General features: G+C 39.4%; 1 protein-coding gene across 1 annotated transcript in view; it reads right to left on the reverse strand.

Moving 5' to 3' along the window:
* Positions 1-752: 752 nt before the first annotated feature.
* The window catches only part of fhl3a (four and a half LIM domains 3a), a 33,563-nt gene continuing 20,688 nt past the window's right edge, over positions 753-13,627 (reverse strand). The window contains exons 2-6 of the mRNA XM_017694025.2: positions 8,503-8,675; positions 5,816-5,990; positions 4,338-4,507; positions 2,709-2,895; positions 753-2,617 (exon numbers count right to left, since the gene is read on the reverse strand). Coding sequence (XP_017549514.1) covers positions 2,466-2,617; positions 2,709-2,895; positions 4,338-4,507; positions 5,816-5,990; positions 8,503-8,658 — 840 coding nt within the window. The 5' untranslated portion in view covers positions 8,659-8,675 and the 3' untranslated portion in view covers positions 753-2,465. The remainder of the gene's footprint in view (positions 2,618-2,708; positions 2,896-4,337; positions 4,508-5,815; positions 5,991-8,502; positions 8,676-13,627) is intronic.

Below are 13,627 nucleotides of genomic sequence, written 5' to 3' on the forward strand. Positions count from 1 at the left end.
ATGACACAGTGAATAATACTGCCTTGCACATGAGTCATCCCCATCCAAGCAAAGTTACGACTGCTGATGACAACACTAGTCAGTGCAGGGGATATATTAATTTAAGATATAAAACTGTGTGATATAAATTTTAACCAATGAAGAGCATTCAACCAACCAGGGCTCAGGAAGAAAACAAGGTAACCAATATCAGGACGGAAATGTCTACTAGCCATTCAGCACAGATTATTCAAGTGGCCAGTCAGTGGAGGAACAATTCAACCTGCCAATCAGACTTTAGGCTTGAAAATTCAACAAATCAACCAGATTATAGGAGGGGGAATTTCACCTGCTGAGCGGAAGGGGATTGAATATGTTATTAGTAGTTATACCAATATTTTGTTTGTTCTAGTGCATATTTTCATAGAAAGGGGTTAAGCAGAATAAGCTTAGTTAGCCAAGAATATTCTTAAAATTGCATTGGCAAAAAAACATTTCTGGCTTTATTTTTAAAGCATTCAGTATTGTTGAAAGAATTATACTTGTTATTTTTTTTTACAGAATAGTGAATTTAAATTCTTTCACTAATACATTTTACACTTTTGGACATTTTTAGATTGGTTGTCTGGTGCCCAGGAATTCCTACTGTCTGAGAGCCCCAAGCAGTTGCTTGGCTTGCTTGCCTTCTAGCTTCATCTTTGCCAAAGCCATCAAACACTGTCATCAAATCAAATAAGAAGTGTGTCAGAGAAACTCCACTGAGAAAATTAAACTAGATTCATTCATAAAATATTTATTAACAAATGATATCAGCAAACATCTTTGCATCTGAATGAGTATTTTTTTCACACTCCCAATCTTAATGTCTGTATTACATCTTTCTAAACACAAACAAATAAAAAAAGCATTAGCTAACTCTGACTAGCCAGCATCAAAGCTCAAAGTGAATACATATATTTAGAAATATTCTAATGGTGAAATCAGTAATATTCTCTTCAGTAATAGAGCAATCATCATTCAATCATCAGGTCAGGAAAGGAAATAAACAGTAAGAGAATAGCATGCATACCATCCTGCTGACATATTCATATTGCAACATACATTTTATGGGACTCGCCCAATCATTCACTCTTAGCAAATATGGCTCAAAGAAAAAAAAAGTAAAGCACATAACATCTAAAAGACTACAGAAAAATAGCTATGCGTGTAGAGCAGTGAGCAAGTATATGTTAGACCAAAGAACAGCAAGCAGATAGGGAATAGGGAGTGGTATGTGTTCTGTTTATATACAGTGTATGCATGCTGTGTCTTTGAATTTGACTACTGTCTGTGCACAGGATACACTACATTTCAAGGTATAGTGCAAATGCATGAATGCTTTCTCTAAAACACATCACAAACTTCATTTCCCACATTTCGGTAAAAGACACTTTTTGGTCAGTTAAACACACAAGTATTTGGAATAGTCCATTAGAGTATCAAAAGCATTTGGACTGCAAAGTTACAATACGCTCTGTAACAAAACAGTGAAAAATACAAATAAACATTGCAAAAATGCTCACCAGACTACAGCACTCAAATACTCAACTTTTACTTTTTTCTATTACTTTACCACTGGGTGTTCCTGTGGCTGCTACTTTTGTGCAACGCAGCACACAATAAACATTTGGAACATTTGGAAAATGGCGAATCTCATTTAACAAGACTCTCTGATCTTTGATGTTTATAGATCTGTTATAGGCGTTTTATTGGCTGCAAGTACTCATTAGTAATCAGTTCTGCAGGGCAAAAATGGGTGGATTTTTGACTAATTTAGATTAAAGCTGTTAAAACCATCTCCCTTTTGAGGTCCTAGGAATGAGACATCATAGGAGGTTCATCTACAGTAAATCACTGCTCCAAGCTTCAGGTGTGCATATTGTGTGTAGTGCAGCCACACTGTCCCTGAACAGAAAAAAATGACTGGCTCCTTTCTACCCTACCAAAGCAAGCAGTTGACCAGCCAACTGGGGAATCTACAAGGTCTTGAAGACAGTTTGGCACTTTGAGTTGATCTTTATAATGTTCTTTGGCTTGTTGTTTAAAAAAAGTAGGAAATTGGCAAAAGATAATACAAAATGCTTAAAAACACCAAAAGGTGTGCAGTACATTAGCTTATAAGGCACAAGTCTGCAGAGATGTATTTTTTCCAAGCCTTATCTTTCACAGACCTTTTGGGAGTTGTGTCACTCCATTGTAATGAGTGACCTGCCCTTTTCTACAGCAACAAATATACCAGAGAACAAGTGTACTCCAGCACATGCCTAGAACATGCTGACAATGTTGTCTGTTTGTGCCCTGATTGAGTATCAAATAGGAATAAGCTTGTGCTTACTGAGCAGGATCACTGTGGGTGAAAGCTATGAATTCTGTGAGTCTGTAAGTGTGGAGGCATGCAGGCATGTGTTTGTCTATGTATGTGTGTGTTTAGAGAGTGGATGAAGGCTCTATAGATTGCTGTTGCAGTCACGGCACAGTATCTCATCTCTCTCAGGGAAGAATCCAGCCCCCACAAGTGACACGGAGCACCTGGTGCACATGAAGCACGTCTGGTGCCACTGCCGGTCTTCAAATGAGATGTACTTTCCTCCACCAAAACCTAAAAAAAACGCCCATGCAGGGAGACAATGACTTAAATGCAAAAACCAGAATCATTCCATATGCAGACTTTGTGAGTCACTCTACTGTACCTGTGATTGGTTTGCTACACGCCTCACACTTCTTGGCATAGAGGTTTCCAAAGCACTTGAGACAGTATGGACTATCGTCTCGGGAGGTGAAGTGTTGGCCAGCTAGCTGGACCTTACAGCCTGTACACAAAAAGCACTCCTTATGCCACGGCTCATCACGGTAGGTCACTCCACCTTTGGTCAAGACCTGAAACAGAAAGACTGTAAATAGCAAATATACCACAAACATTGTGGAGCTTTGTAATGAATAGCAATATGTCTATTAACCTTTTAATGCCAAGACAAAGGATTTATTTCTTAATGTGACTGTTGCATTTATGTTTAATATAAAGAACATAGCAAAAAAAAATCAGAATAATTTGTATGGTTTTTTTGGTCACAAAGTATTATTATTATTATTATGATTTTTTATTATTGTTATAATGATTAAGTAAATCAATAATAATCCTTTAGCATTACTCCTTGTCCTGTTCAGAATGTAACTGCGTGCTTGCTCAGAAGCTACCACAGCATGTCCATCAGCATCATAAGGCGTCATTCCTCATTTACATAGTCATGGAAAACCTGATAGCACACAAGCTCTAATAACATATGCTGAGACATATTACAATGCCCAGTGTTTTCAAAGCGAAAGGTTACATATTATCTCCTGTGTTTTTTACTTAGGAATCTATTCTTACATCTTGGGCTTCTTCTTATATATTTGGCTTTTTGTGTCTCTGTGAGGTCTGTGGTGTGTTTATATGGTGTATGGTGGAGTGACTGTTCACTTTGAGAGTGACTGTTCCTTGAGAACAGTTCCTTGCTGTGTCATGAGATAAGGACTTGCTTGTACCAATCACCAAACTATTCAACAAGACATGGATGTGCTGCCTATGGAAGTGGAACTGAATTCTTTCACCACTGTGGAACTGGGTGAAAGGCGACTTTGTGGTAATGATTCAGAAAACCTCACTGCCTTTGGCCTGACTGAGAGTGACTGTTTCAGGGACCTACGTGGACACTATCTTTGTTGACTAAACTCAACTGTTATAAGCTTACTCCATTATATTAGCTTTGCTCTGTAATCAAAAATAAATTCAAGCAATTATAAGCATAGTTTTGGGGTGTACATATAATCTGTATAAACATATAACTGCTTGAAACAGGTCTGCGCCAGGTGGGGAGACAACAACTGAGGGTGCTCTCACTCTCCATACACCTCACTTCTCTTTCTCTAGTCTCTCTAGTTGGGCTCTTTAAATTTCTGTCTGCTATTTCCTTCTTGGCCTGTTTCCTTTTTTAAGCAAAGCAGGCAAGAATTCCACTATAACATAAAAAGACAACTATATGACAGGGGTAAAATAACAACTCCAAATAAAAACTCCTCTGTTATAATTATATACTATATAATATATACTAATCACCTTTTGCATCTTATGTAGCTGGCTGCAAATATGATAAACTGTTGGTCCCAATATGTAAGAGACAATTAGATTCAGCAGTGACAGACAGCAAGAACAGTGATAGACAGCAGGAAACAGCAATGGTGTCACAGCTACAGCTCTGGAGAGGAATTTGGCTCCAGACTGAATAGAAACACATATAGAAACTGTCTGAAGCCTGTGTTAAAGACCCCCCCACACTAACCTGTTTGCATCGGGTGCAGCGAGGGGCAAACTTATTCTCATAGCAGGGTACACAGTAGTGGTCATCCTTATCTGGGATAAAAGACTTGGAGCCAATAGGCTGCTCACAGCTGTTACAAATGAAACAGCCCTCATGCCATGTGGAGCCACCGTACTCTAGCTTCCTAGTGCCTGACAGAGAGCAAGAAAGAGAGAGAAAGAAAGAGAGAGACTGAAAACAAGTTTGTACACAGTAATACAAAGATAAACCTGGATGATTCAAGTGCCTCTTATGGTAAACATCATTTTATCTGTAGTGCAAAATGACCATGACCTAGGGCTTAATCTTATTTCAATGGCAGTCAACAGCTTCTTTAAACAGCAGTTCAACAGACCTTCATTATCGACCATCAACAGAAAAATACATCAACAAAATGCAAGCTTTTCAAGTGACAGCAAAATGATCTGACACCACTAAGGTCATCAACTGTCCTTCAAGGTCCACTAAATGTTCACGAGTTCTACACATCAAAAGGCTGAGATTTTCCTCACGGAGGCCACATTAAAAAGATCAGTGCAGCTTTACTCTGCAAATGGGAGACAGAGATATAATCCTGCTGCCTTTTTGAAGGGGTATTCTGTTACAGCTAGAATATCTCTTTCAAGTTGGAGACTCCAAAGAGAGGATACAGAAGAAGACACTTTTGCACTTTAGACCACTTGGGGTGAAATTCAAGTGGAAAAAAGGTAATAATTTTGTATGCAAAGTGTGCTGAAGTGAATTGCTGTAATACAGAGACAGCGAGCTATTGTTTCTGACTTTTGTGTGACTCCAGTTCACAATCAGAGGTTCTGACCACTAACTACGTGTTTTCTTCCAGAATGAATGCCTCAGTGTTAAAAGCATGAGACACCCTTTGCTCAGCAGGATCAAAGTGATCACTTTGTGTGTTCAAATTGTGGATTATTTCTGTAGAAATATTTAACACTGAATGACCTGTTTTGTGTTGTGCTTTAGGAGAGGGCCATCACATGCAAGACTGTTATTTTTTGACATACATAAGAGAACAAAACACTTATTTTTGCCTGGAATCCTTTACTGTTTTATGACTCCTTTCCTGGCTGATACAGGCTTGCTGAAATAGTTTACAGGCTTATCTCCTCCTCTCATCAGACGCTTGGCAGCCCGCCATGCACGAGGATTTGGCTGAGAGACAGCTAGGATCGGCAAACTGGCAATTACTGTCATTTCTAGCCTTGGTGCTGACTGCTTAATTTTCTATCTCTTTTTCTCTCTTTCCCTACAGCTCTATAAGCAAAGTCTTTGCATCTGCAATTTTTCTGTCTGTGATAGTAACTTTATAAATGTCATAAATGGCTCATCTATGCACAGTGTGAGAACCTGTGGTTTTACATTCTGAATATTTCAACAAAAAGAAAGGGCAAACAGTGCCATGATATGACTCATGTCTACAGAGGTGGTATCGAGTTCCTTCATACCAGGCATGACAGTCTTATCGCAGGCCACGCATTTGGAGGAGAATTCGTTGCAGTAGCAGTCGTTGCAGAGCAGGGCATCATCCTGGCTGGTGAAGGGTTCATCAGCCAGAGAGCGATCACAGCGGAAACAGCGAAAGCAATGCTCATGGTAGTGTCTGTCTTCATAAAACAGCTCCTACAAACACACATGAACATAAAGAACTTTATTATTTGGCTCTCACTCTAACCCATAACAGCATAGTCTGCCATCCAAAAGCATAGTATGTGTGGATGAAGACACTTTATATACTTACAGGTTCTGGAGGTGTATTAGGCTGGCTTTAAATACAACTTTCAGGTAACTTTAGTTGCTTGAAATTACGGATGTGCATGGATACTTGAGAATTCGGTTAACCATTCGTGGACTGGCTAGCCAGCTAATGGTAGAAGCTATTCAAATGTCTGCTTGTGCCAGTGTCTTTTCTTCTGTGTATTGTGATTATTCATTTTCCCTCTCTCGATGCCTCTTAATTTTACATAGAGTGGAGATTCCTTTGGGATGCAAAGGATGATAATTATTACAGAATGAGAGATTGAGACCTGGAATTTGTTTTGAGGACAGGTGAGGCATCAAGTAAAACCTTAATGGCTAAGTAATAGCTAAAAAATTTCAATAACTTAAACACAGAACAGTTTATACAGAAGTCAAATACATAGTGGAAATCTCTTCCTACTATTTGATGTAGTCAGTTTAAACAATGCCACTGACAGCTGGAAAATTTCTACAAAGATGTTAAGGATGCTAAATGCTTGTTTAGCTAGTGGAAAAACTGAATGTGTTGCATGTAATTGTTTTTGAATTGCTTCATATAGCTGTGAAGTTGCATGAAAGTTATGCGGCATGCAACTCACAGTATACAACTAGTCTGATGAAAGTTCTTATGCAACACAACAAAATTGCCTTTTCTATTTGGCAATACAACAGATACTAATGAGCTGTACAGAAACAGGCCAAAATCGATGCATTTTATGATTAAAACATCAGAAAACATGGAAATCAACTGCACATGTGACTTTTAATATGTGTGCATGCATGTGTGTGTGTGTGTGTGTGTGTGTGTGTGTGTGTGTGTGCACGTGTATGTGTGTGTGTGTGTATGGGTAAATGGAATTTATGGCTTGTATGCTACACAGCCAAAACAAACAGAGTTTATTTATTGTCTGCTGTCCCTCAGTGTCAATTACTCATCAGTCTGTTGGGTTTGTGTGAGCAGAATCTCCATTACGACTGTAGAGCCATTTCCTGCCTTGCATTTACAATTGCCCCAAATTATCTGCTTTGGTTGTTTGTACTTTTTATTTAAAGGGGACTAAACTTGCCCTTAAATTGGTTAGAGAGGATTAGTGGATACTTTTGGTTGGTGAAGTGCTTCCCAATGTTTTACTCACTTATTTTGTGGTTACTCACTTATTTTAGTTGAAAATATCTTAATTGAAAAATGCACAGTTCTGATCTTTTCTGGTCCAAAGATAAGTATGCTGCAGGATCTACGTTAATCTTTGGAAGTCCACAGTCATGACCACTGCTTTTGCTATACAATTAATATGTGTACTATTACCTTATTATCCTTTTAAAATCCAAGGCTTACTACATACTTAGGTTTATTATTCAGTAACTACAGGGACTTCAATGCAAACTGGCTGCGCTATTATAGAAGTGTGTGATAAAACTTTGGGCCTGCCGGTGGGCCCTGGTCATTTAGGGGGTTAAATACACAATAGCTTAAGACAAACACTCCAATACAAATATTTCTTCTCAAAATCAGCCTATGTTTGAAGCAGTGTTGGTCATCCATATAATGGAACATTTTGATCAGTGCTTAGTTGATATAGTGCAGTGGGTAATACCTCTGCCCTGCATGCTGCACACTGAGATTTGAGCCCCTGCCTGGGCATGCACTGTGTACCATGCCAATAAGATTCCTTGGATAACATTCCTAACCCTACCTTTGCCAACCTCTGTAAAATGATCAAACTGTAAGTCGCTCTGGATAAGAGGACCTGGCAAATTCCATGCATATAAATGCCTTGGTTCACATGGGCTGTGCTAGCCATAACCATGTTGTCAATTTACTATTTACATGTGAGAGAGTGAAGAATAAACTTCATAATTTGTACTTAAATGTGATGATCTTGTTTGTGTAGTAGTTGCTACAGTGCTGTACTAACAATGTGGAGAAACTGCAAATTACATTAGGCTATAACTTTTGTGGTTAAAAAAAGACAAAGCTTACAAACACTAAATAGAGAAAGGAGAAAATGTAAAAATGAATACTCAAGTATTCAAAATATTTGAGCCACACCTAGTTATGACTTTTAATGTCAAGAAATTCCAAATACTTTGCAGAAATGTGACGGACATTTTTGTTTCTGCTGAGCAAGATTTTAAACACACAAAAAAACAAGAGTGTACACATACAACTTTACATCAAATTCAAATCAATTCTTACTTAAAATAAACTGTTGCCTCTTTTACCAACAAAAATATGGTATCACTTCAGCAAGTGAGTGAGAAATAATTCAAATTGTTGATAATTCACAGTTCACCATTGTTTCGTTATCCCCAGTGATAACCACGACTTCTATGGGTCAACTTCCTTCCGTGGAAATATAGAACAGTAATGTTCCTTCTGTTGTTGAAAACTCACCCTTGCGTCGTGACCAATAAGTTCTTTGCACTCATCGCAGGTGTTGGCGAACAGGCTGTCGTAGCAGGGGATGCAGTATGGGTTGTCCTCTGACTGAATGTATTTCCTGCCATACAGGGATTCCTTGCAGTTGTCACAGTCAAAGCGCTCACTCATGTTGCCCTGGTCGATTTCTGTAACACACAAGGCAAACACACACACACACACACACACACACACACAGAGAAATGAGCTGTTAACCACAGATGTACTGTGGAGCAGGTGGGAGGGAGGGAGAGAGTGACACACACAAAGAGATAGCTCTCTGATGAGGCACTTCACAAAACGCCCATTAAATTTTATAGCTCTCTGATAGCAGGTCAGGGATATAAAGAGAGCTTGCTGGTGTTAGAGAGACACTGCCACTCCACTCACTAACCCTAAACGCTCCTTTCATTACTGTTATAGAAAATGTTTGCGTCTGAAACAAATGAAAGAATGAAAGAGGTATAAAACGACACCATGCTGAGCCAAGACCGCACAGCTGAATGAAGGAAAACTAGCCCCAAGTTGCTGAAGGGACAAATGTTTGCCTGCTGCACCTGTAAATATTTATGCAAGAAACGTTTATGGCGAGGATGTACAGACCACCTACAGAGAAGATGAGCAGCAAGGAGCACGGTGTGAGCAGAGGTACAGATGTGATGTTTTTTTATTTTTAAATAAAACTTCCTTCATGCCACGCACAATCATTTACATAACATATTTTATGCTCATAAACCAGACATGTAACCCATATGCTAACTTGACCTTAAGTACAACCCTTGTCACAAGATAATATTATTCCAGCCTTGTAGCAGCATGATCAGGTTGCAAAAACATTAGAGGAAAGCTGAACGTGAAGTGATATGCTCCTTAGGCCAGGCTAACCCAGCATATCTGTTTCCACCACCCAGTAACAATAATAATAATTACACGTACAATTGAGCCGTCGTCAAATAATTACACGTGCAACAGAGCGGTCTTCAAACTCTGTTTGTGCTGCATATATTCCACAGTCCCAGAGGGTAAGAGCGTAATCACTGGCTGGAGGATGAAAGAGAAAAACCACAGGTTCTCCTGTTTCCTCACGTCTCGTCTCGGTTGACAAAAAGGCCCAAATGAGTGTGGGTGTGAGGGGTTCAGATAAAAAGAAGACCATCTCTCCTCAAGCTTCATAAATAAGCAGCTGACATGCTTTTGCAAGAATGACATTGCTCACCTGCTCCCGAGAGGAGCTCCGAGCGCTTCTTTACAATACATCTGCTCGTAAATTAGGGAGCGCTAGCGTAAGCGGCTTCTGCGGCCCGAGGCTGCCCCTGCCTCACATCATTAGAGCCCTACTAATGAACAAATCCAAGCTTTTCCCTGCCAGGCATTCCAGCCTCTCTTACATGCTACTACAAGCCTTCAGCAATTCTAATATGGCGAACTGTACATGACAAACACAGTTGCTCTGTGGTAGCCACTGTAATAATTGTTTGTATGAGATGAGAGGAAACATTCTGAAGAGAGTGGGGTCACTGTTCAGACAGGAGCAGCTGTACCGCACCTGGGCTTCGACCAAACAGCCATCTGCTTCACCCATCATGACTCAGCGCTGGTGTGCAGTGTTAACTTCCTGGCTGTGCGTATAGTGGACTTGAAAGCCTAAGACTGTCTGATCTAGTGGGTCAATCTCACTCTGACTAAACTAGAGGGAATGAGAAAACGAAGGAACAACCAGCCTACAAAGGAGGGCCTGAATGTTATTAATAAATAAACAACCGTCTTGCTGTCATTTTTTAACGTTTATTTATACCATTTGAAAAATACCAGATGCCCCTTGCGCTATGTGATTCATGATGGATCGACAGAAATGGTTCAAAAATACTTGGAATAAAATACGTTTATTTTAAGGTATGTTAATGTTAAGAACTTTTTGCTTCTCTTGTAAAGTTGCTATTCCAGAGATCTGAGATTTTATTACCATATTTTTCTTTTGTATCACTGCTGGAACAAAATCTCCATTGTATCTCCATTTTTGGAATTTTTTAAATGATGTGCAAATGGGAATAGCTACTAGGGAGCTTCCACAGTTACAGAAGATATTTAATTTTTACACTACTGTCATATATACAAATCATGCTTTGAGCCCCCTCATACACAGTACATGTGCATTCCTTGACAAGCTGAAGGATACAGAACTGGCAAAGACAAGATCACAAGTGAAAGAACCATGTTGACGGACAAGCAAGTCAGCCAATAAGTTATTCCTCACTAGTCTAACAGGAAGAAGGCCAGCTTGGCGTCTGTCTTGCATCCTTTTTTCTCTTTTAGCTCTTGCCAATGAGTAAAACCCAGTCTGAGATTTACTCTTGTACTGTCTCATGTTCAGTCACTTTTCTTTTCCTCTTCCTTGCTTCCTCTGACAACATCTTCAGTCTCTTCGCAGTCTCTGTTATGATGTCCACACTGGGAATACTGAGCTAGCTTCTTTTTTAGCTAGCTGAAAACCCCTTTCTTTACACGATTGGAAACTGATTTCTCATTTATATTGTGTCAAATATTCATGACAAACAGATCAATGGAATAATATCTTGTTACATTACCTTGAAACTTTTTTTTTCCTCTTACCCTGTAAAGTAACTTTTTACTACTGTAAATCTAAACCTGTGGCTGATTGTTGAGGCTAGAAAGCATCGCCAGTACATGATGTTAAAAATCAATTGTTTCACCAAGAATACATCAACATCAGAAAAATGTTCAGATTTAACCAATATTTCAAACCAAATACTGATTATGTATTTATTGCATTAAGAGCAGAATCTCCAGGCGATGATGGGTTACTGTGCTAAAATGTCCGCATTATTCACTTTATTTTATTTATAACCTGGTAGATATGGGTAATTCAACTAGATATAGTCCCAATTTCTACATTTTATAAATGTTTGTCAGCATACTATATAAAATTGCCATATTGGTGCGGCCCTATTCTCCAGTATTGTTCAAAGAGATTCACGGTTCTACAGAGTGACTGACTCTACATTCTAACAAGAATATTTATGGCCTCAGAGGAGAAGTAAGCTTTACTTAGATTAGGTAGCAGTGACTCTTCCAAAAGCACAAAGCATCAGGTCTATTCTGATTCTAAAGCCTGATACATAAACATATATCATGTCAACGGTTGGGATTTTTGTTATTCCACTGAGCTAAGTGTTTAAAACACTGTACAAGAGCAGCCAGGGCAACAAGAGTGAGTGGACATGAGAAATGAACCCTGGGCAACTCATGATTTGTTTCTCAGAAGAAGGGGATGATGTCATCATTGACCTTGGGTCAAAACATTATTGAACCCAGAAGCTGGGAACATGAACTAACCCTTCTGCTTTGCTCTTAAAAAACCTAGAGTGGCTTGGTTAAAAGCAAAGCGAAGGTGCTAAAATTGATTGATTTTTCCCAAATCCTCCTGGTTCTGGTTGAGCCATGTACACATTCTAACCACTCCTTAAATAGACGCATCATGCAGAACTATTTTAGGCTTCATCACTTGTTAGGGGGCTAGGTAACACAACAATCTTTTACAAAATCTGTGAAGCTGAATTAACTTGTATAGTATCCAGATCAAATGTCCAGTTAATTTAAAACAGAGGATTTAACCATAGGTTTTTCAAAAGCACAAGAATACAGCTGAAGATTAGGGAAACAGTTGCACATTTTTGTGCATAATGTAAGAAAAGTTATATGTAGTGCTTACAAATATTTTCAAAGTATTATCAAAGTTACAGAATTACTCCTGAGGTCTTTTCTATGGAAATGGCTGTTTACACTACCCAACAGCCTCATCATCAAGAATCCTTTTAAAAAACTTTTTTTTGGGGGCAGGAAATCTACTTCTTCCAAAGAGAAGGACTGGTGACTATGATGGATCAGCTTGTGGTTAAATACCAAAACTCTGAGCACAGCAGTCCCCAAGGGCTATGGATGTTTAACTTCCTGTGCAATACTATGACCAACAGCTTGAGACCTCTCAGACAAAATCTTCTGAAATTACAACTGGCCCTCTAAATCACAATCACAAAAACATTACATTGACACTGATGAATGATGAATGAAACTCAGAATAATCTTAGTTAACATAGCAGCTAACATTTTATCACTCTGTAGGTCTATCTCTACATGAAGGACAAGTATGAGATAACAGAGGAACGACAAAGGCCATGACGGCATGTTTGTGAAGGTAAAGAGAGGCCGTACTGGAGGGGAGCAAGGCAGCATGTTAATTCAGTCCCAAGTTCTGCCGCAGTGCAGTTCCACAGACAACAGCACTAATCCGCTGCCCAAACTCGGATCACGCTCTGGTTCACTTTAAACGGGCCGGCTGTGCTTCCCACTGGGAAACAGACCTAGGCTCTTCCTGTTCCCGGAGCCGACAAGGATTCAGGCTGTCAAACATCTCCTTAGGTAACACGACACAATGGACTGCCAACAAAGCACAGCTGAATATGATAAGACTGATATACAGTGCTGATAAAATGTAATGACCTCCAGTCCTTTAACATGCAGTACATCAGGAGTGGGTAACATGATGATATTTTATAATTATAGTGATAAATTATGTCAGTGTTTTTTTTAGTGTATCATTCATATCATCCTATTGGAACAAAACCCATACTTATTTCATACAATGCAGTGCACAGTGATGATATTGGTATCTGCAGGCAGACGCACAAACACACAAAGACACACACACACCTTCTACGCCACTTATCCTTCTGGGTCATGGGGGAGTCGTTGGGTGGACACACCCAATACACCCTGGACACGTCATCAGCCCATCACAGGACAGACAAAGACACATATACATTCACACGCACACCTAGGGCCAATTTAGCATATTAATTGGATATTTTTAGCATGTCTTTGGACACAGGTAAACAGACAAACTCCACACAGAAAGGACCCTGGCTGGCTGGCTAGGAATCAAACCCAGGCCCTACTTGCTGTGAGGCATCAACGCTACCCACGGCATTGTTGTATTCTGGAAGAGCAGAATGTTTGGGCGACACTGAGCTACAATGCTAAAATGTCAGCATATTATTACCTTTACTGTAGCTTTAAGCCTATA

This window comes from Pygocentrus nattereri, chromosome 3 (genome assembly GCF_015220715.1).
Source record: "Pygocentrus nattereri isolate fPygNat1 chromosome 3, fPygNat1.pri, whole genome shotgun sequence".
NCBI classification, from domain to species: Eukaryota; Metazoa; Chordata; class Actinopteri; order Characiformes; family Serrasalmidae; genus Pygocentrus; species Pygocentrus nattereri.